General features: G+C 34.7%; 1 protein-coding gene across 4 annotated transcripts in view; it reads right to left on the reverse strand.

Annotated features, from left to right (window-relative positions):
* The window catches only part of FMN1 (formin 1), a 189,882-nt gene that overhangs the window by 26,534 nt on the left and 139,601 nt on the right, over positions 1 to 23,747 (reverse strand). For all 4 annotated transcript variants that reach the window (XM_071744341.1, XM_071744339.1, XM_071744340.1 and 1 more), the window contains one exon: positions 10,501 to 10,593. In XM_071744341.1, coding sequence (XP_071600442.1) covers positions 10,501 to 10,593 — 93 coding nt within the window. The remainder of the gene's footprint in view (positions 1 to 10,500; positions 10,594 to 23,747) is intronic.

Genomic DNA, 23,747 nt, shown 5'->3' on the forward strand with positions numbered 1-23,747 from the left:
GTTTACACCCATGTGAAAGGAAAGACCAGAATATGAGTACTGTGGCCAAGTGGCCAAGCCCATGATTGCAGACTTGCTGCTCCCTACACCTCTGGGCCTTTATTAATACCCTATTGTTTACATGATACCTCTTATCTCTTGGAAATTGCTGTTACTCAGTAGTAATAGTAGGTCTGTACAAAAGGCTGGCAAAAATACAGAAATTTATGGTAGTAATCATTTAACTGAAATCCTAAAAAAAAAAAACCCGAGGTAATTCCAACTGACTAAGTAGTAAAAGGCATAAATACAATTGTAGTTACAATATACAATTAAATAAATTTAAGTGTAAAATTAAACCAATTATTTATTTAATTTAAATTAAATTTAAATGTAAAAATACAATCAAAGTTTTACTCGACTACCATTTTCTTTGAGATTATGTATTAAAACCACTAAAACTATTTCTGAGAATGATAACACAAAACAACAGTTTCATTTAAATTACTTCTGCTGTAATAACCCAGTTACAATGAGTTTAATTCCTCTTTTGTTTGTTTCTCCATTAGAATAAGAAAGTCTTGAGTGGACTACTCTTGAATGGAGAATGAAAGTAATAATACACTTGGGAATTTGGTGCATCTGAATCTATAATGGCACAATCTTCTTTACAGCAAATGTTTAATAGGACAACTTATTTTACAATATGCTTGGAAATATTGTTTTAAATTTGAAAATAAGTTTTAAATCTTGAGACAATTTATTTCATCATAAAACCCAAACAGACATCAAATTACATTACAAGTTCCCCTACCATAGGCTTGACATTATGAAGAAATTCTTCACTGTGTGGGTGGTGAGACACTGGCACAGGTTGCCCAGGGAAGTTGTGGCTGCCCCATCCCTGAAGTGTTCAAGGCCAGGTTGGATGGGGCTTGAACAACCTGGTCTGGTGGGAGGTGTCCCTGCCCATGCAGGGGGGCTGGAACGAGATGATCTTAAGGGTCCCTTCCAACCCAAACCACTCTATGTTTCCATGATTATTTCAAACAAATGTAGAGTCAGCTCTCTCAATTAAGCTGGCCTAGGAACTGTCCAACTACATGTGTGCAAAGAGTCCCTGATGTGGAAAACTCAAATAATCTTAAACACAAACCTGCCTCATGCATCTCCCAGGCAACTCTAAGTCAATGGGGGGTTAGTCCTTTGTGGGGAACGTATTAGAAATATTCACTAGTTATCTGTACTGGTAACTATAGATAATCAAACTAAATACATTTTATAGATCAGCTTTTCCTTTTAGCATTATAGTCTTGAAAGTTTTCTGCTAGGGCATGGACGCTACACTGTCATGATTAGTCAGGTATCCCTGGCTGTCCTAGGGCACCAAGACCCTCTCTGAAACCACATTCCACCCCAGAGATCCCTTTCCTCCACTTTGTACAGGGATTTTTCAGATTGTAAGGCATTCTCAAGATGAAAGACTTCATACACATGCTTTGTACAAATAGTTATATGCTAAATATGCTATACAGTAGTTGAAAAGACATACTTAAAGAAATATTTTTTGACATTTTCAAAACAGCTTACTTAGGACAAAGTTTAGATAGCTGAAAAATCCTGATGCTGCAAAGTTTGGATTGATTTATATGCCATGAGAAAAGAACTATTCTAATCAATTCTGTACATACATCTCTTAAAAGAAATAAAACTACTGATTATTTGACCTCTGTCAAAATGTTCACAAAGCAGCTCTATAAGGTCTCTTTGCAGGACAAAGGTGCATTTTTAATAACTTGTTCTGGCACCTGAAGTATTTAGGCAGAAATAGATCACAAAATAAGTTGCTGGAGAGGTTGAATGATTACCTGAAATCAGACTTGTCTTACATTTGGGAGAAACCTTTTATTGCTTTTATTACTTTATCGTTTATTACTTTTATTACTTTTATTATTGTCTTTTATTACTTGTAATCATACATCACTGTATCATCCGTATGTTTTTACTCTGCCATTCTCCAATTTTGAGATTTTAGTAGCAACCTGGTGCTTTGTCTTTTAGCTAACTTTAAATTTCTAAGAATTGCCCTATGAACACTGTGACTGGTATTTTTGTTCTCAAAACAAATGGTTCAGTTGCATCCTACTCAACAAGTTTGGGTGTCAAATTTATTTATCTTTTTCTAAAGAAAGAAGTCTCTTTCTGATTGCTACTTCCCATCTGGCCTACAGATTTGACCTACTATCCTTGCTTGAAAGAGGATGACATGGTTTACACCGTAACAGAATTTAATTCAGAGAGCTTCAGTTTCCTGACAAAATTTTTAGTATCTAGTATTTTTATCAATCATGCTCAAAAGCATTAAAACAGGTATTCATGTGTTTGCATAGGTGAGAAAAATGATCAACATACCAAAATAATGAGTCTACCAAGAAATTATGCATAAATGCATACCAGAGTAAGCATGTTAGTGTCATAATTTCACTGCATAATCAAATGCAGTGAAAGGCATTTCCAAGTTTAGTCCAAAGACTATGATGTGAAATTAAAGAATGCATGGGAGAAATGTAAGCTGATAGTGACCATAGTGATGGTCAGTATTAAGGTTTTCTGAAAGCAAGTTTGTTTGGGCCTTTTATTATCTATTAAATGTATTAATCTCTCCTATCCAATCCTTCTGAATTCTTGATTCTGCTCTTTCCTTGCAGTAATATCTTCCATATAAGAAAGCACTTCCTTATAGGATACATCATATAAATTAATCAGTGTGAATCCTGATTTCCTCCCAAGGAAAGCTTTGATAGGGATTTAAATTCTCTTAGTTCACTGACACTGAAGTTCAGCACAAATAGGGTAAGATGAGGATGTAAAAAGCAGAGCTGATCAAGATAAACTGCATGCTAGTGGCTTTGACAGAAGTACACAAAATAGTAACATGAGAAGATAAGTAGATAAACAGAAAATAATGCAGGAAATTCGTAAGAATAATGTAAAGAATAACCTAATACTATCCCTGAAAAACCAATGTACATAACCTATGGTTCTTTTTAACTACAAGGCTGTGAAGGATAAGGCTGAAACAGGCACTGGAAAAAAAATACAGTGGAATTGAATAAGGGTTTCAATGAGAATACAGACTGCTAGACCCCAAACAGCTGACAGAAGTTATACTAAAGGTATCAGTAATTCTAGACATTGATTTTATAACAATCATATAATAATTTTTTAATTAAATCAAAGTTATCAACACTAACATTCAGTATGTCACTCAGTTCCTGGATGTGGCACTCAGTGCCATGGTCTGGGAACTGCAGGGGTAGTGGATCAAGGGTTGGACTTGATGATCTCTGAGGTCCCTTCCAACCCAGCCAATTCTATGATTCTATGATTATGAGTAGTTCTGGGACTTTGCAGCAGCCATGGTAATACAGTATAACAATCAAATTGAAAATGGGCTAGAAGGAACTGTTGTATATAATAGAGGGGGTTTTTTTGTCTTCTAAGAGAGAATGACATTGCTTTTTTACATTACTAATCCTTCTAAATTACATTCATACTACACATTCTGAGGGAGTGCAGCCCTCCAATTTTAAAGTTAGTCATCATTTAATGGAACTGATTAAAGTAATTTTATGCATAGCTGTCTCAAATATAATCAATTGAAAGTTTCCCCAAAAGTCATAATTTTAACTAACAACAATTTTCAGGACTTTGATGCTGGCAATTCTTCTGGTTTTGTAGAAGGCAACATTGATTTCAGAGTAAATTCTCGTTCTTTGAATCAGCTCACTGTCAATATTGCATTAGTTAGAGGCATATGGATGCAATCACATTCCAGGACACCTTATTTGGTGTCTTAGGGACTGAGGCTATTGTCTGACTACACAATCTCAGAGTACCACAGCAAGAAGGTTGTGTGCTCTGCAGACTCATGCCAATTTATGTAAATCACTCTTTCATCTGTTTAAATACAACGATCTTTGAGTCATGCAAACAGTTATGACTGTCACAAACAGTTTGAAAGATTAAAGTAATTCTGCTGCTGGCATATAAAACAGTGTTCCACATCTAAACACAAGCTTTGCCTGGTCTGTAATGTCATTGCTGGGAAGGATGAAAAGTTTTAAGCAAACATTATCAGTGCGAGGAAGTATGACATATTTTTCATGTTTGACACTGGACATAAATATCCTCCCACACTGTTTAATGCGAGAACTGCATATGTGTGGCAGAAATAATAAAACATAATGGTGAAAACAAATGAAGGGAAAAAAGAGTTAGGATAAATAGAGCAGAAAATAAAGCTTTGAAGTTAAATGTCTTCATGTTTGTACAGTTTATTCACAGAAGAATCAGTATTTGATATGCAGACTAATCACAAAATCTGCAAGACAGTCTGATATCCTTTAAAACTCCTTATCTTTACAAAAGCATGATTCTGTTAGCAGCTTTATAATTGAAGGCAGCAGAAAATCAGGATAACTATAAGATCCTGGTAAGTGCTACTGATCTGCTCTTGTCTACACACCATATTTTAAAAGGTAGATGTTACTGAATTTCAATGTTCTTAAAATTTATTCTTCATTTTTGCATCACTTATTCAGCATGAAAGCCTTCAAGAGTTTGACAAATAAAATAAAACAAAACACAAGTACCCTAATCTGATATGTCGATTAAGGTAGAGGAATACAACACTAGTGGGAAGACCAGTCATTTTAAAAGTTTTCTTTCTTTCTGTTAATATACTTCTTGCTGTGAAAAGCTGTATTTTTGTTGCAGAGAAGCAGGAATTTTAGATATTTTTCAGGGATTTCTGATATTATAGAAAGTCAGAGCAGACGAGATCTTCCAAACCACTATGAGTAAGGCCTTTAAACATAATCCCTGTATCTGTTTGAAAAACAATAATATAATGTTGACAGACCCTTCCAGGTACATCCTGTTGACAGTAAGAGGGAAGTAAAAAATACCTGAATGTATTGTGAAAATGGTACTGATAATGTTGGGTTGGAGTATTCTTGGCTTTTGATTCACTGCTACTAAATGACATTAGTAAGCATCCTGCTTCATACTTGCTAGGCTGCTTTGACTGAAAAGCACTACAGTTTTGAGTGAAAAGACTTTTCAGCTGTAGTGTAAGAAATTATACTATCATCCTCCTATCCTCAAAATACATACAGGGCTATAAAGAAAGAAAAGTTGCTTTCTCTGGGTTAATACAACAGATGCTGCTGGATGAAGAGAATAAATCACCATGTATGAACATCTATAGCATTTAAGATGGAATATTTATTTACACAGTAACAAGTAGGAAAATATGAGCAAGAGAGTGGAAGTCTACCAACTGAAATATACTACAGTAGATTTAAAGAAAAGATTGTGGTGGTGTAAATTTGTTATATGCAAGCTATTATGAAATGGTATTTTATATACCGTTAAGTAAACGGAAACAGTAAGATTGGGTGAAAATAAATTTAAGATGGAAAGAAGTAACATTATAATACTAATATTCGAGCAGGGATCTAAGGAATGTAAACCAACAATAATAAAAGTATCATCCTGGATGATAACTTGAAATCAATATGTAAATTATTTCAATTTCAATTACTTGGTTAAAAGAAGTCAAATATACTTTAACAAGGTTTCACATAGAATTCTGTGATCTAAAAAATCAGTGACTCCAAATAAAGAAACAGCATTTCATCTTCTTACTGCTTAATACTTCTGTAAGAAAACATAGAATCACAGTATGCAAAGAAAATTTACATTCAAACAGAAGAAATTATTTTTCTGGAAATAAAGCTATGAAGGTGGAACTGATGGAAAGGCATGAAACCATGAGACATGCATCAGAAAGGAAGCAACAATTCTTCATATAACCTAGATCAAACTAATAATGTGGAATTACTTCACATATTTGAATATGTCAGGAGCTAGGTCTCTGCCTTCCTAGGCAGCCAGGTATGTCATGGAATCATACAAGTCCCCTCTGTATCCTCCCTATCCTCATGTCAGAATGTGTGGTAGTTTCCATCAGAGTTTCTGATCAGTACATTTGGATATTGTTTTCTCATAACATTTCTTAATATCTTGGTATACTCCCCTCAAGAATAATTAACAACAGAAAGTATTTAACATACAGGTGAAAGGGGCCTATCTTGCTAGGATTTATTTCTTATACTCTTTCCCACTGGATTAACTCAACAATCCTCTGTGGTGCATTCCAAATGAGGGAATGTGGATCAAAGCTCCAGTTCTGCATCAGATATACATTTAAAAGCACAACAGACTGGATGCATGCCCAGGTAGCTAATGCAGCCTTGCTAAAATTATTAAGAAAAAATTACTCAGCAGTAAAAATGAGATTTACTGACATTATCTATGTGGCTGCTAACCTTGTCTGAAAAATGCACTACCTTCTGACACTATACTGAAGGTTTGGTCTATGGCTATTCTCCTATTGCACAGTGAAATGACAGTCCAGTGTACTGCACTTGTAGCAAAGCAATGGATTTAACTTGTGTTTCCTAAGTCCTAGGCTAGAATTCTAAACACAGGATAATTTTGCTATGGGATTAATCTTTCCACTAATAATGATTTTCAAAAACTGTTGTGACTTGACATCAGACTACTTGTTTCCCAGACACTGCTGTAAACCAAATTAATTCCTTTAACAGGAAAATCTTCATCATCAAGATGCTTTATTCTTAGAGAAATAAGACAGTAAGCTATGTTCTTCTTATGCTAACTGCTACAAAGTCTGAAGAATTTTTTTATTTACATATTCCAGTATATGAGAGAAGAAACTGAGCCCAGAGTACAGTCTTTACGTACTTTCTGACCTGGAACCAACGAAGGGGAATTTGGAATCAGATTTTGCAAGATCCTGCATGAATCTGTTATGCATCTCCACATTTATTAAAAAGGACAGACAATATGCAATACTCCAGTGGCAAAATAAGAAATAAGGCTACTCGCCTACTCCTGTATGTTAATTACTTTCTGGTTCTTATTATTATTGATAAAAATGCACAAGAGGAGTAAAATATGTAATGAAAACCTCACAGCAATGGCTACTGGCCAGCACCCCTTCTAGTGAGCTTTGTAGCTGCAGTAAATAAACTTCTTCCTTTCTCCTTTTCAAAATAGAGTATTTTGCATATCCATCTAAGTATTCTGATTTTTTTGCATGAGATAGCTTTGTTTCAAAAGAATTTTCTTCTCAGCAATTCTGAGGAAGAATTTAATAAATTAAGGATCATTCAAAACAGCCAATAATTTAATTATTTTAAACTTCTTTTAGTATACCACGGAAGCTAGAATGGAAAACATTATGAATAAATGTCAGAAAAAAAACATATAGTAGTTCCATGGGAAACAAATTGTATATTTACATAGTTTTTAGGTCTCTGTATTATAGTAAAAACAATGTAATTTGTTGCATATAATCAAATCTACTACAGATTATCTCAATTTTGAGAATAATCTAACCCTTTTCAAATACCACAGGCATATCAAATGAAGTATTAGCACAGTTTACATGTCTTTCATGTCAATCACAAAATACTTGACAAAGATTTTCTTTCACTACATAAAGTAGCCAGAATCATTATTTAACATTCTGTGTACAAGAAAAGTGAAGTGCTCTCTGAAAAAGCAATTAAACAACTGTTCTAGTGTTACATGTCAAGTAGCTAAAGTGGGTTTAGAACCTAAAGGTTCTGGCACCCAACCCCCTGCTGAAGCCACTAGGCTACATTACATTTATACAAACCAGCACTGACATCAGCAGTACAGTTTATCCCCCCTAGCATTTTAAAATGTCAGTCTCCATAACATTCTCAGTGTTTTTTGTTACAGCACAGCAAGTATTAGATTTAATTGGTATTAATTCCAATTAGGAAATGTAAACAATACAGTTTAAGCAAATCAATATGGTTTTTTATTACAGTATTTTCAACTTAGCACTGACTATAAATGATGGGAAATTGTGCGTGTGAGAAAAGCCTGAGTATCTATGAGTTCCAGCCCTTCAAGCCAGAAGTTTCAGAAAAGCATCTGAGCTTTGGAGACTTGCTGTGAGCTGGCAGAAAGATAACAGACAATTTTTTCTTACACTTGCTTAAACCAGCCACAACTGTTTTTAAACAAACAAAAGTGAAAGCAGATGCCTAACTGATGCTTACTATTATCAGTGAAATCTTCATTTCAGAGAAGCAGCTGAGTTGCCAGACACTTATCTGAACTGAACCTCTGAGCTTAACATTTGTCCAGTGCCTATGCTAGTACCATAAACTGAGAGGGATTTCTCTGTTATTTTCACCTATTTTCAGTGTAAAATCTTACAAAATTTCATGGAACTTTATCATAGAATAATAGAATGTTTCAGGTTGGAAAGGACATTAAAGATACCCAGATCCAAACTCCTGCCATGGACAGGGATACCTCTCCCTAGACCAGGATGCTCACAGCCCCACCCAAGCTGGCCTTGAACACTTCCAGGGAGGGGCCAGCCACAGCTTCCATGGGCAGCCCATGCAGCTGTGTCTCACCACATCTTTTTCTTTTTTTCTGTTACACTGACAAAGATAAATATATCTCAATTGACAGGCATAAAGAGGGTAAATGTCTGAAGGAGTATGTTCTTCTATTTGATATTCTAATGCACAACTAAATTGTAATTTTCTCTAAAGTAGAACTAATCTTTAAAGACCAATTGGATATTTTTATCATATTCCACTCATCAGAAACCTGGGAAGCTCAGCTTTACAGAAGAAAGCTGGCACTGTCTTGCCTTTATTTTTTTGGGGGGGACTGTGGTATTATTCATTTGCTATTCCTTCTGCTGATTTTAGCTGGGATGGAGTTAGCTTCATAGCAGCTGGTATGGTGCTGTATATTGGATCTGAGACCAAACAAGAGTTGGTAACACACCCATGTTTTACTTGCTGCTGAACAGTGCTTGCACAGCATCAAGGCCTTCTCCATTTCTAACCATGGGAAGGAGGCTGGGGGTACCCAAGTTGTGAGGGGCCACAACTGGGATGGCTGAACTGACCAAAGGGATGTCCCATACCATGTGACACTGCTCAGCAATAAACCTGGGGAATGACAGGAATGACAGGAAGCTGGGGAAAGTCCTGAGTTGGGGTATTTCCTTCCCACGCAGTGGTTACACATGATGAAATCCTGCTTTCCCATAAATGGCCTAGCTGATGGGAATGAACTCCTTATTTTGCCTTTTTTTTGGTATGTGTGTGTAAGAATACAGACTGTTGACTGTACAGAAGATGTAATAATACATTTCTGAGCTGATCTATCAGGGTAATTCCTACAGTAGTACTATGAATCAGTTCATCTGTACAAGATACAATTGCTCTGTTATGCTGCAACGCTTTGGCAAGCAAAATCAAGAAGCATTCAGGAGGATCAATTGCTTCTGTACAAATATATGGTACTATCCTGAGGTTATTGCTAAACTGTAAGTGAAAATTTTCAATTAAATAAGTTGGGAAGGCAATACAACTGCCTTGCAGAGACATGAAGACTTCGATTATAATTTTTTTTTTTCCTTCACAAGTTCTGTGGCAAGTAATTTGTATTTTTAATATTGTGCAAATACCCATGCAGCTAGAAGAAAAAACAATAATATAAATATATCTTTTGAGCCCTGTGGCCTGGGAGAAGGGTGAAGAATATTAGTTTATTGATCAGCACAGTTTAACAGGGACTGCTGAATATAAAACACTACACTTATCAATGAATTTAGTAAGAAAGCCTCGTGAAATAAAGTTATTAAAAAATACATTAGGACAATGGATTAGCTAAGCCTGGATTAGTAAATGCAGATAGTTCACTTGACTTCTCAAAGAGTAAACTGTTAAACTGTTTAAAATTTCTTTATCAGAGAATACTTAGGGTAATATTTAGGAGGAGGGGAATAATCTTTTCCCTTATCTAATTTGCACAGCTCCAGGGACCATGGTCCTGGCAGAAGCAGGTGCCTGGGAACACAGTCTGGGAAAGGAGAGCACCGGACTTTTCAAGATAAGCAACTGGCGATTCCATTGTCTTGAACTGCTGATCAAATTGCACCTTGGATCTCACCTCTCTTGTCCCCAGACTCTCTCCTCTGGGAAATCACTTGCTTATGCCTATTTCTGTCACACAAGGCAACATTTTAAAATGTGAATTAGTCAGTTTGTAAGCCCACTCTAGTGATAAAAGATGAGATCGCTTCATTTATGAATGTGGGCTTTCTCTAGAAAGGTATTTTTCATTAGAGCCTTGAAGCTTTAGAGTCCTCCAATAAATTTAGTCTCTGGTGAATATCTTTTTCACAGAACAAAGCGGAAAATAATTAATAGGAAATGGGTGAGATGAAGGGAACATGATGAAGGAATATAATCCATAACAGATACTAGGAAATTTCAGAGGAAACAGATGTTTTATGCAGCTTATATTATGTATAACTTAGTAATTGCAAATATTTTAATTTTTTTTCTAAATGTGTTTGTTTACCTTTCTGGAAGAATTCCTCTAATTTCTTCTTGAAGGGCTGGAGATGCTGTTCAGAAGACTCTCTGCAAACTAACTTCATCTGCTTTTCAGAGGCTACAAAAAGAAGTTGAGAGACATTTGTGGCAGAATTCATACACCAGGAGTAGATGTCAACACTGTAGAAATCTGCATCTAAATCACCCACCTAAACTTAATTTAAAGGAAATGGAAATAAAGAAGCACTAATGAATCCAGCAATTCCAGTAAAATAAAAATTACCACTACCAAATAGAAACCTCTGTATGTGTTAACAGTGGAATTTGTCTTCAGCAATGACTTTGTCCTAAACCTCCATCTGTGTGCTGAGACTTGACCCTAACACAGCCTGCCCAACATACAAATTCTAGACAGTAAAGCTCTTAATTTTGCCTCTATGCTAACTGAAGATTGCCCCATATCTGGACTGATTTTAATCAATCAGTGCCAGGTATCCAATACTCAACCATTTTTTCTAACATAGATACAGGAATTCAGCTTTACTTGAGTATTTAAATTCCAAGCCAAGATATGAAATACTAGAAGTCTGCAAGAAAGTTAACTTATATCAAACCACAAAATGTTTATTATTTAATCTATGTGTTATTTTAAGAACTGACACCATGCCAATTCCTAAAAAATTGAGGTTATTTGCCAATGAATATTAACATTCCTAGCACTTCAAGTAAATTTTTGTGTTTCACATTAAAGATTGAATGAGACTGTTGGAAATCAAAACACAATTACCTTCCATTTAGCAACTAAATTCATCAATAATTATTTTTTTTTCCACGAATCTTCATTTCCAAGAGGCTAAATTCATATGGAAATTTATTTTGGAGTTGAACCCAAGAATTATAGTTTGGCTGCATGGAACATATCCACACCATACTGCCACCACCATTATATAAATCAACTAATTGCAGGGAAAAACTTATAGAAAACTATGGAAACAGCAGCTTTGAATTTGTAATTAAAATGTTAAGTTAATGGAAGATTGCAGTGCAGTGAAAAAAGTCAGCAGAAGGTTGAAAACAGATGCATACATTTTACTGTACAACTAATAGTGTGCCCGTACAATTATTGACCACCAAGGCTTACTAAAAAAAACCCCAGATTTTCAATTAATTGAGATCAGAAATTTGGACAGTTGTTACAGAAGAATGCTGAAAAGATGCCTGTTCCCACCTAAGTATATATTTTAATTTAGCATCCTTCCATAACTCATGTAGGCTGTATGGACTACGACATCCTTGGGGAGCCCCAGAGCTTATATAAAATGGCCTGGTCTACAGTCTGATTTTATCTTTTATTTCTAGTCTTGCAACCTGTAGCACAAGAAAGGACTTTGGAACCATTAAAATTAATGGTTATTTATTTGCATGCCAGATAGAAGGTAGAAGGGAGTGTTAACTTAAACTTATCAGACTGGGAAATAAAGTATTTATTAGCTGCTCGATTTTGTGTCTTTAATAAATTAAACTAAGCAAAAGAAATGCAAAAACAGGGAAGTTTACATAATTCTTTCTTATAATTATATAATTTATATATAATATATTATACATATTATATACATATATAATATATATTATATATATATAATTTATAATTCTTTCTTATAATTTACATAATTACTTTCTTATAAGTGCCTCTTACCATTAAAATTGTGAACCTCTCATGACTGTTACCATACACTGTATGAAATCTATGTATGCTTAGTATTTATGTTTGTGGACTTCAAAGACTTCTCCAGCTAGTCAAACAAACTGTGACACTTTGGAAGAAGAGGGACACATAAGAATTGTATAGAGGAAAAAAATATAGCAAAATAACTGAGACAGTATTGTTGAGTTCTGACCGAAAGTTTGAACAAAGTAGCACCTAGAGGTCAATGTTTTTTATTCACCCCTAAAAAAATCTACAGAAAATTATGTAAGACAATATTTACAAATAATTTTAGACAAACACAAAATGACAGAAGTGTAAAAGTATTAGTACATGTGTTATGTTCAGGCACTTGGCACGTAGTGCATGCGATTATTACAATCATACAAGGCTGCAATAATTTGTGTAAATCTATACAGAAGTAGATTTTTATGAATACGTATTATAATAGGCTGGTAGCTACAGCAGTATCTAAACATACTCTAGAAAGGTGTTTTCCAAAACACATGGTATTAATGCATTGCCTGGAGTATTAAAAGTTTCATAGATGCTTCCAACAAGCTTTAATAACACAAGATTTAGAAAGGTTACTCAGGTATGTCCCATGTAAATATTTAAATGACCAGCACTAGGATCAATTGTTTCTAAATAAAAAGAAAGCACATATAAAAACCTTTCATCCTGAACACGAAAATCAACATTTGGCATGAAGGGAGAGGAGGAGTCAGAAGAAAGGCAAAGAAGAGAAGATCAAATAAGGCAGATGACATAGAATAAGTGAATCAGGGGTACCGATTAAAACTCTAAAAGTTTGAGATGAGATGAGATGAAATGAGATGAGATACTAGTTTGCATTGCTGAAGTCATCTTGAAGTGATGAAACTGAAAGAGACTAAAGAAATCAAGTAAATGCTGGCAGACTCTATGTATTTACGTTATTGGAAAGCCTTAAAAAGAGACCTTTGGATGATTCTCTGCTGATCTATCAAGATGATAACTATTTAAAACTAAAATCTGTCAGTTTACTTCCTACAGATCTTTCAGATAACTGCCAAAACAGACTGAAGGGCTCTGAAAGTTTTAGCTTTGATCTAAAGGAATCAAAGACAAGGGTGATGAAATGAAAACCTGTTAATCACAAAAGCAATGTATTTGCCTTATACTGTTTAATCCTCTCTGGACTGACTTGGAATTCAGGATATACTTCATGCAGTAACCTGTACTTTTGGTCTATAAACAAACAAAAAAGTATGTGAATCTGTTAAAAGTCAACTCCATAGAAATATCTGAATAAAATTTGAATTTATTTACTTTGTAATGTTAAATATAAGGCACATCACATAGGTATGGAGTCACTGGCTGAAGACACTTAGAAACTTCAGCTGGACCTGCAGCCTCAAAGGTTTCTATTCCTGCTGCAATCTCTCCAGTTTCAGTTTTCCCTTCAATAATGAAAAGTCCTATGCAGAATAACAATTCCTTGTCAAATACCTATAAGAAAAAGATGGCTACAATGATGAGCCAGATGTATCTTTTATGCTGAAGGACTTTGGAACATCATCAAACTTGACAGAGGATAAATACTGAAGAGAATGATGGAAGTCTGCTCAAAGGAATCACAAATCAGATAAAAAAAAAGACACATGTGAAAGAGGAAAAGGATCTTCATGACAGGGCTAAATCAAAGGTTTTGATTAAAATGGCAGCAGTAATTCTACATATCAAAGTTAGCTGCTCTTTGTCAACTTAGACTTGTAAAACTGGTGAAAGGCTGCCACAATTCTATGACCTGCCCCAGTTCTACACAACCTAATAGAAAGTTTTCTGATAACTAACTTCCACTGGGATTCCTGCTACATTTGGTGTTTCTCTTTTTTCTTTTTGTTTACTAACAAATTTACTTGAAATATAGCATGTTTTTTAAAAAATAAATTACCAAGTCATGCCAAACATACAAAAAATTAAAACTGAAAAGTCCTGTTCTATCAGTTGCTTCAATTTTCTTTGCTAAAAAAGCTGTAAAATGTGAGAGGACATTACATGATTTTTTTTTTTTTTTTAACATTTCATCATATTCACTACAAAACAAACCATTTCCTTTTTAAAAGGAAAATTATTTCAGCAAGATTTTTATTAGAATCATTCTGAGGTGAAGGATCCTATTATTCATTTCTTCTTGGAAATCAGAAAACGTATTTCTTTCTGAAATTCTGAGGATTCTGCAGGAATTCTGAGGAATCTGACAGCTAGCACACTGCATGTACAACTCACTCCACTATCTTATTCCAAAATAATCAGCTTAGAAAATAATCAACCTGTTTCAGCATTTCAAATTGATGCAAACTGCCCATTACTGTAATAAACTTTTGGTTCATTTTCTTGGTAAGCACTGTACGTTAGTGGAATTAAATGTAATATGCTACTTTGAAAAGTGTTTATTTCTAAGTGAGCTATTGCAAAAAAAGAAAATATGAGTGTGCAATAGTATTTGAAAGCTCTTGCAAATTGTTGGATGTACATCATGCTTCACCCACTGCAAATCTTGGCCACAGAAATGGAAACCATTAGCAAAACATTAAAACAAAGCTGGAAACTGCTGATTATCAGCTTGCCACTGTCTTCAGATTTAATGCAGTACTTGGCTCCAAAAGTTCTTTAAAAATCCCCAATATAAGTGAAAATATTTACAAAATAGAATGTCTCTCACTTAATGCCTATTGGGCAATAGTCTTTTAAAACTCCAGACACTTTTAAATCTGTCAAAAGAATCACTTTCCATAAACAAACTTTCAAGTAAAGAGCATTTCACTGTCAATCAGACAGGATTTGGAATTTTTTAAGCACTATTTTTAAAGTAAACACACAACCAGAAATAGTTGAATGTTGATAACAGTAAATTACTAACTATTTACTCACCAGAACCCACCAGTAGCACTTACAGGAATCATCCTGACAGTGAAACCAAGTATTGACACCATGAATTCCTATAAACCTGTCACTGCCACAATCCTCCATGAGTTATGCCACTGTGAAAGCTGCTAAACATCCCTCTCCTCTTGTCTGTTCAGAGCCTGGCAGGTTGTGCTGCCAAGCTTGCTATTTCATTTTCTTGTTATAGTGCAGGCTTATCTTCGACAAGAGGGTCATGACAATTCGCTTTTAGAACCCCTACCATCTCTGTTTCAAAGGGGATTTGAAACCCTACCACAAATGAATTCAATGCAGCACTCAATAACCCCAAATTTCTGTAAGAGAAGATCCATGATTTTTCACAGTGCAGAAGCCTGTTACACTACTTGGGTCTACATACCCAAATAAAAATCTAATAAATTTCAAATAAAATGCAGATATTTAAATTATTCAGTAGGTGTTATATAACTTCTGCATGACTTAGTTTATTTGCTTTTTGCTTTATTATATTTTTTCCTTGCAAACAATTTTCCAAGTCAAAAAAATGCCGCAGGAGATGCATGTTTACCCTTTGAACACTTTGCAGGATTTGGTTATATTCTGTTGTTATTACATACAACTTGGATACATATTTACTGCAGGTATGCACATGAGAGCATTAGTTTTTCACAAGCCATTATATTTCACCTAATTTTTCAACTTAATGTTTCTATTCAGATGGAGTTAATGTGAAGAAGGGAAGAGATTTATCCTTGATTGCTTTTGTGTACAGTTTAAGAATTTCACCAACTTCTAACTGCAAGTGATTACACTGCTACTGACTGAAAATAGCTGAGAATAGTATTTTGTTTGGATTTTGGACACACAATAAGTATACATCTCAATGATGGCAACGTTCAAGCACTACCAGCCTAGCCAGAGCTGGGCTGCCTTCGAAACTCAGAGAAGTGAGAATACCAAGAAGTGAGGTGTGAGGCTTTCTGAAATAAAGGTATCAGTAAAATGTGGAAGAGGATCAAAGTGTGGTGGCACTCAAGATTCTTTTTCATTACCTTAAACAAAGGTCAACAATTAATGCAAAAAAGTGTTAGCATGCATAAAACTATCACCTACTATTATAACCTGTTAACTGCTTGCAGAGATAACTGTTTTGTGAAGTTATTTTCAGCTAATTTAGAAATCTGCTTCTATACATAATTATTTTCTTCACTCATTAATGATTGTTTTCTTGAAGAGGGGTTTCAGAGGATACAAACTAATAAACAAAACTTTTAAGCAGTCCAGTCTGTCTGTTTTACATAAGTGTTCCTTGGGACACGGAAAAGATATCTACTTAGGTGCTCAAGCTCTCAGGTACAACTGAGACAAATTAACATTTCAGTGGTAAAATCCTAAACAGTGGAAACTATTGGATTAGTGGCAACCAAAACACCCTGCAAAGTCTACCTGTTCTAATAGAGCATTAATGGAAACGAAGAGTCAGACATCTTGACAATTCTCAGAGGTTTGATTGGGTATTCTGGCTTTGTCTTTCAGGTTAAAGATTTGTGAGGGGTTTTTTGTTCATTTCTTTTAGGTTTAACATTTTGAACTTTTACAGTATGTGATGCCATGCAAAACAACTGTCAGGCCCATATTAGTTTCAACTAACCTGAAAGAAAAGCTTCTCCTGCTCCTTATTTTGTCAAAGGGCATCAACATTTCACATAAATAATTTTAAAAAACTTTCTGCTAAGATTGGTTCCTAAGAATGCATTTAGCTAAATGAACAAAGTTTGTTAGTAAAACTAAATATTTTCCACACCATGGCAACATATCTAAGACTCTGGTTAATGTATCTCTCAGAAATGGTAGTTTATATTCAGCACGCCCTTCAGCAGAGAAGGACACTGCAAGGGACTGAAAAGCACATATAAATTAATATAATGACTAAACCCTCATAATTTTCCAGTCAAGTATTTGTAAAATTTCTTAAGTAATTCCAGCACACATTATTAGGAAGAAGTTTTGGTTTAGTGTCATGATCCAAACATACAGACCCCCACACATCATTAAGAACTGTCAGGAGTGAAGGAGTGCACGCTAACGGAACCCGCTGAGAAATCAGAACATTTCCCTTCCCTCTGAACAGTACAAAAAATGAGTATTTTGGAATACTTAGAGGAAGACAAAAGTTTTAAGAAACAGTAATAATATTTTCAATCAGATGAGCTAAGATTTTGACAGGGCTTGGAAAAAAAGAAAGACTTTTCAAACACAAAACCTGGTTATTACTTAGTGTATTGAACAAGGGGTCAGATAGAAGAGAATTGCTGGGCAATAGCTGAAACAATATGTTTATGAGCTGAAATTGTAGAGGCTGGAGAAGTGATCTCCTGTTTCCCTCTGTAGTGCTGGATCTCTGATTTTCTGTGCAAGACAGATCATAAAGTTCCACCTAATTAATTCTTTTAACGACTTTATGGCTTTGGTTCAGCTACAGCATCCTGCTTTGATTTAAAATCATGTAAATTCATATACGAACTACAATATTAGCAGGAAGACTTCTCAGAGTGCTAATTAGCTTCACTATGACTAATTTGCATCCCACTGTCTGACTTTAAGTACTTCCAATCTTTGATCATTGCCAGTGAATACATAAGCGACTGCCGCAATTCCAGAAGAAATCTGCCTTTTATTGCACACTCCCTTAAAGAAGAAAAGTTGATGAGATCCATAAATATGAAGTCACTGCTCCTCCCAATGCTAGCGTTACACACTCACCAAACTACACCTTTCATTATCCATCATGCCCATGGATAGGGACAATATTCCTCCTGTTCCCAGATGTACTCTACCTGCTCCCAGCCGTATGCTGCACGGTTATGTAACTAATGCTTAACATGCATGCATACATCTCTTTTTTTTTTATTTATAGGAAATGGCACAGAGAAAAATGCAGAGAAAATCACAGCTGTGGTATTTCCAAGATTTGTTTTAGAACCTTAATGTCTGCAAAGTGATTTTTAAGGCGAAATTCCCGAGGATTCTTTAGCCGAAGGAAAAACATATAAAAGAAAAAAACGAACAGCATGCCATTGTTTAACCAAGAGAAAGCTTTCTCCCTTGCCTTTGTGCACACTTGCAGACATCTGCTTCCAGGGAATAAACTCTTCTAAAGCATCATTGCTTTGCTCCTCTATTTTATTTCTGAATCTTATTAAAACCATTCCATACAATTCTCTATTATCACAAATTAGAAAATCTAATGGAATTTTAAGGGACGATCCACTTTGGAAAATATCCAATTAATGTATTCACATACAGAAATTACCAATGGAACACTGTCAAAATGTTAAATTGTAAAACAGAATCCAGTGCTCATATACAAAATGTGGTTTTTAATGTCTGTGTTGTATCTTTGCCAAATCAAAGTGAAATCTCTCTCTCATTCTGCTGAGACATGAGCATATTCAAAAAGAGGTTGGAAAACTCTGAGAAGTAAAAGAGTGTCATTTTGTCAACTCTTGAAAATAAAAAATGGTTCCTGTATGAAGCTGTTCTTTGCTTTTTTCCATACACCATTCCATATTGCTAAAAAACATACCATGTGCATGTCAGACTGTACAAAAATCTACTGATGTTCACCAGGTACAAAACAATGAGTTCCATTTATGCTAATTTCTAAAGAAATAACATATGCAGTGGATTCTTGTCTTCCACTATGCAGTTAAAATTTCTAGTTGCCTGCACTGCTGAAATCTTAAGGTGAATTTTAAAATTTAGAAGCATAATTAAGATGAAGAAAATTAAAATTACTAATTCCTGAAAAGTATTATAAACCTTCTGTGCTACTGCTGAGAAAACTTTTCTAGAATATGTATGTGACTCAGATGTCTAAATACCATTGTTTAACTGACTTCAAGTATTTCATTTAAGTTAAAGTAACATTTTGACTTGTTGGAAATATTTTATACAAAGGCCTTCAACACTTTTTTGAATACTATTCTGCTGTGAAGATTAAACAATTGCTTTTTGCTGAGAAGTATCTATTCATCCAACAAAGTATTTAGGAAGTTAACATACAAACTGATATAATCTTCAGAAATTTTGTTGTATGCTCCAGTAACTCAACTGTCTATAAAGCAAATCAAACAATAGACAAAACCTCTCAACATCATAACCTTTGACCTGTTGGTAATTATCACATCATGATTATGCTAAAACTCTGTTCCACAAAACAGATTTTATCTGAAGCCATATTATGTATAAGCTAAATATATAATTCCATCTGAATAAATAAAACCACATTAATTTCTCCATCTGTGCTTACAGAGGATTCCAGCAAAAGCTGAAAACGTCCCAATTCATTAACGGAAAACATCAAAAAATTTCTAGAACAAAAAAGTTTTACAGTTTATTAGTGGACATTTTACTGCAAAAACATTTAACCCAGTTTGAAGACTGATGGGAACACACAGTTTTAAGAATTTTAAATTTACTTATTGTGGATAATACTGATTAAACTTTTATGCCTTTGAATACTGCCCTGTTAGTAAATATATTCCTTTATAATACTCAATAAATGCCCGTGATTTTAACTTGGGAAAATCAGTTTTGGTCTTCAATGAGCATTGGCTGATTATTTTTTTTCTTTTTGCAGATTCTTTCTTGTCTCTTATTTATAACGACAGTGGCTGTAAGAACCAAAAAATGAGTGACTCTTTTTGATTTCCAGCCCTTTCTCATTTCTAAATTCTCTTGCATTCTTGTCCTAATTTGGTTAACAAATATCCACTTCATAATATAATTTTACACAGAGATCCCTGAAGAGGCACTGAATGAGAGCAATGTAGATGCAACGATGTAGTTGGGTCTAGTCAGGTATGATGCTGGTTCAGTATCACCAATGCCATGCCAGTCACTACGTGCAATGGATCTGCTTCTATGAAAAATTATCTACATACACATACACACACACACATTCATTTCTGAAAAATAATATATACATTACCACACTTCCATTTGAGAATAGAAATAAAATTAAGAAGGGGCAGAGGAAGCCAGGTATGTTCAGTCTGGCAAAGCAAACTGGAGATCTAGTTTTTCACTTCAACCATTTAACAAAGCCATAGAGAAGACAGAGCCAAACTTTTCTCAGAAATGCACATGTAAAGAAAAAGGAGCACTGGTCACAAGTTGCAGCATCGGAAACTCACAAAGGATAAGGAAAAATATTCAAGACAGTGATTCAGCAATGGAACAGGTTCCCCGAGAGGTGCTGGAATTTCCATCCTCAGATTCAAAAATAAGCTGGCTAAGGCCCAGTACAACCTGATCTAAATGTGAGTGTAGTCCTGCTCAAGGCTTTGGACCACAGGACTTCCAGAGGTACCTTGCAACCAAACAACCTGCATTTCTCTATGGTTTTATAGTTATGGTTATAGTTATAGATTAGAATGTATGAAAAATAATGTACAAAATCCCCTATGGAAAGCTGTAATTTCTTATTATGCATAGTTTCACTTGCTTCCCTTTTAAACTTTTTACAAGGGTTATACAGATTTACAAGATGGAGCTGCCATAAGATGAAGTTCTGATGAAGTTCCACTATTCAAATGTGGAAAAGCTGAGTGGTAACATGCTTATTCAAGACACAGATCTAGGTTAAGAGGCACCCAATTTGAACCATGTCGCCTGGAGAACTGAAATCCTGCTGATTATTATAGGAAGCTGATCTGTGAACTCTTGTTCTTTATTTAGGTTAAATTATTTCCTTTAGGTCAGGCATGTGTATGTGTAAACACCTACGTATACACTCAGATAAGTTAATAAAAAATTAAAACATACATACAGTACTGAATACTAGTATCTCTACTGGTGGTCAAGAAAAAACATGAAAGTAAAACATATGTGGATTTTCAATAGGATCAGAATGTGACAGATTCTGGACTGGTACAGATAAGTGAATTGGTTATAAGAAATAAAGATGTGACTCTTCAAAGTATTGATTTGATCATCTTTGGTTTCAATTTTTAACCATTCAATAAATAACTTTGCTCTTTAGGTTTTTAAGGCCAAAAAGAGTAAGAAGTTATAATGAACATAAGTGAACATTATGACTAACAGAGCACCAGTTAAAAATTTTACAAACTGTATTGCAAAGAAGAGCAATATGTATGACAGTCTGGCAACAGTGCACCTGATTTTGAGTAATTAAGAGTGTTCAATTTTGGGTAAAGACAAATAAAAGGTTCATGGTAAAACTTATGCAAGTCTATGATAATTTGATAGAGTGGCTTTCTTTCTAAAGATCCTATGATTTCACATTCCCAGCATTCATGTTTAATCCAGAAGAACACAAATCAAGTGGTACTGTCCAGACTAGAAGGCAAATCATGCTTGGTCACAGGAAAAGGAAAAAGTGGAAATCATCACTCTAGACAAGGAATAAGATATCTTACAATCTTAAAATATTGATGTGGAGCAAAAAATGTAAGAATGAACTGGAAAGCTAATACCTGTTATATGAAGAAATATATGAAGAAATTATATCTCCTTATGCTACTTTGTAATACTGGAAAACCTAGGAAATACACTGACTATACAGACCTGGAGTGCAAAGATTTCTTTTTCCTGTGACTTTAAAGTGGAACCAGATTTCACTCTAAAATTTTCATCTCACTACCTAATATTGCATTCTTTTGCACTTCTTTCCCCTTAAAAGCCTATATTAAATGCATATTTTTGTTTAGCATTCTTTTTTTAAACTAAAAAATGGTCACAATTCCAAGGTTTGTTCTGTAATACACGTTACAAACCTTTTGCATTAAGGTTCTCCAAAAAATTGTTTGAATTTTCAAGCCAAGCTTTATTCTAACCTCTTTAAACTAAAAAACTAACCCCTTTAAAGTCTAATCTGACAAGACTTCAAATCAGCAAATTGTATGGAACTCAATCTGTTTATTTGAAAAGGATGAAAGGATTTGTGCTCCATCTAGATTTGAACTTTTGGTTCCACAGTGTCTAGGTATTTCAAACCAGAGGTTTACACCATTAAGGCATGCTACTCATGACAACTCGGTCTTTCCTATGTTAATATCCATTATAGATAAATGAATGCCTTGACAAAATAAAAAAATATTTCTAATACTAAATAATGACTATTGGGAGAAGTGTCTATGAAAATTGCTATTTCAGGCACAAGAGGTATTTTTTTTTTTTTAAATCATGCTCTACAAATAATAATAATAAAAAACCCAGTTCATTTCCAACCGGCACACAAGAAAATCTTTCCTGCATTTATTATCTTTGTCTCATCCTACTTCCAAGGTAATCTGCTTAAGACTACCTTAGCCAACCAAACTGTGAAATAAATCCAACAAACCCTATAACACAGGCAGCCCCAGTTAATATTGTTCAAATTATTTACATCTGAAGGGCCGCGCCTGTCTGGATAGTTGGGCCCGACGCTTCTCTGGACTTGGTTTCTGCTACTCACATCTGTTTCAGCTTTAGACTTTCACTGGTATTCTGCCAGCAGCCACAACTTTTTAATGGCTATACTAAACTACAGAGGCTCATCAAATCTTTGTTGTACGTGTTAAAATTATAACCTCTTCAATCAAAATTTTGATTTAGAAACAAACTACGGCATTATCTGAAGAAAACAAATTGAAAGGAAATGTTTGACTGAGATGCACCATTTTCATATGAGTGATTGTTTCTTTGTTTAAATATAAGAGGAACTATTCACAGGAATGCTAGTCAGAATTCTGCTGCATATTTCTGAATGATAAAATACCAACATCTGAAAACATTTCCGCAACTTTTTTTTTTTTTTTCCCCAAATCTTTGTTCTCATTAACTTTACATGTTAATTGATTTGGGAGGTTTTCAAGTTACAAACTAAAAATACGAAAACAATATCAACATAAAGATTTTTCTAGATTTTCTATAAATGCCTAAAAAAACTTGTTTTAGAAAATAGAAATTTTAAGAGTCACAGTGTTTAGCTTTTCCCACTGGCTCTCTGTGTCTTTGCATTGTAGAACAAATATGATGTAAACGCCACAGGCTCAATGCAGATCCTACAAGGCTAAGATGCATGACAGCAGGAGTACATGCTGAAAAAGTACAAGATCAAACACAGCTCATGTTTCAGCACAAACGAGCCCAAAAGAGGGCAGGCCATGGGGTTTCCAGGGCCAAGCGATGAGAGGAGATAGAGCACTCACTTCTGCCCGGGTCGAACAAACAACAACTGATACTTCCCTACCACTGTTAACCTTTGAAACTATCCTAAAGACAGCAGTGACCTTACCCAGCAATTTCTATCTGTAAGGATAAAAGTTTGTTTGTTACACTGAAAAAAAAAAATTAAATCCAATCATCTTGTTTGACTTTGATTCTAAAAGGTCTCTTCCCATTTTGATGCAGAGATGTTAAAGTAAATGAAGACGTTTTTAAAGGCCTTTATGCAAATTCTCTCCCTGAATTACATTCTCTACACAAAACTGTTTCAGTAAAAGTAGCAACTTCCCCTTAAAAAAAAAGATGGACTTAAAATATTCAGTCATCATTTACTGGATTTATTTTAGAAAGTCATATGAAGCACAAAATAAAAATGAAACTGCTTGGGACACTTAGAGAGCAGCCCTTTCTACTTTATTTCCACT

This window comes from Heliangelus exortis, chromosome 5 (genome assembly GCF_036169615.1).
Source record: "Heliangelus exortis chromosome 5, bHelExo1.hap1, whole genome shotgun sequence".
Lineage (NCBI taxonomy): Eukaryota > Metazoa > Chordata > Aves > Apodiformes > Trochilidae > Heliangelus > Heliangelus exortis.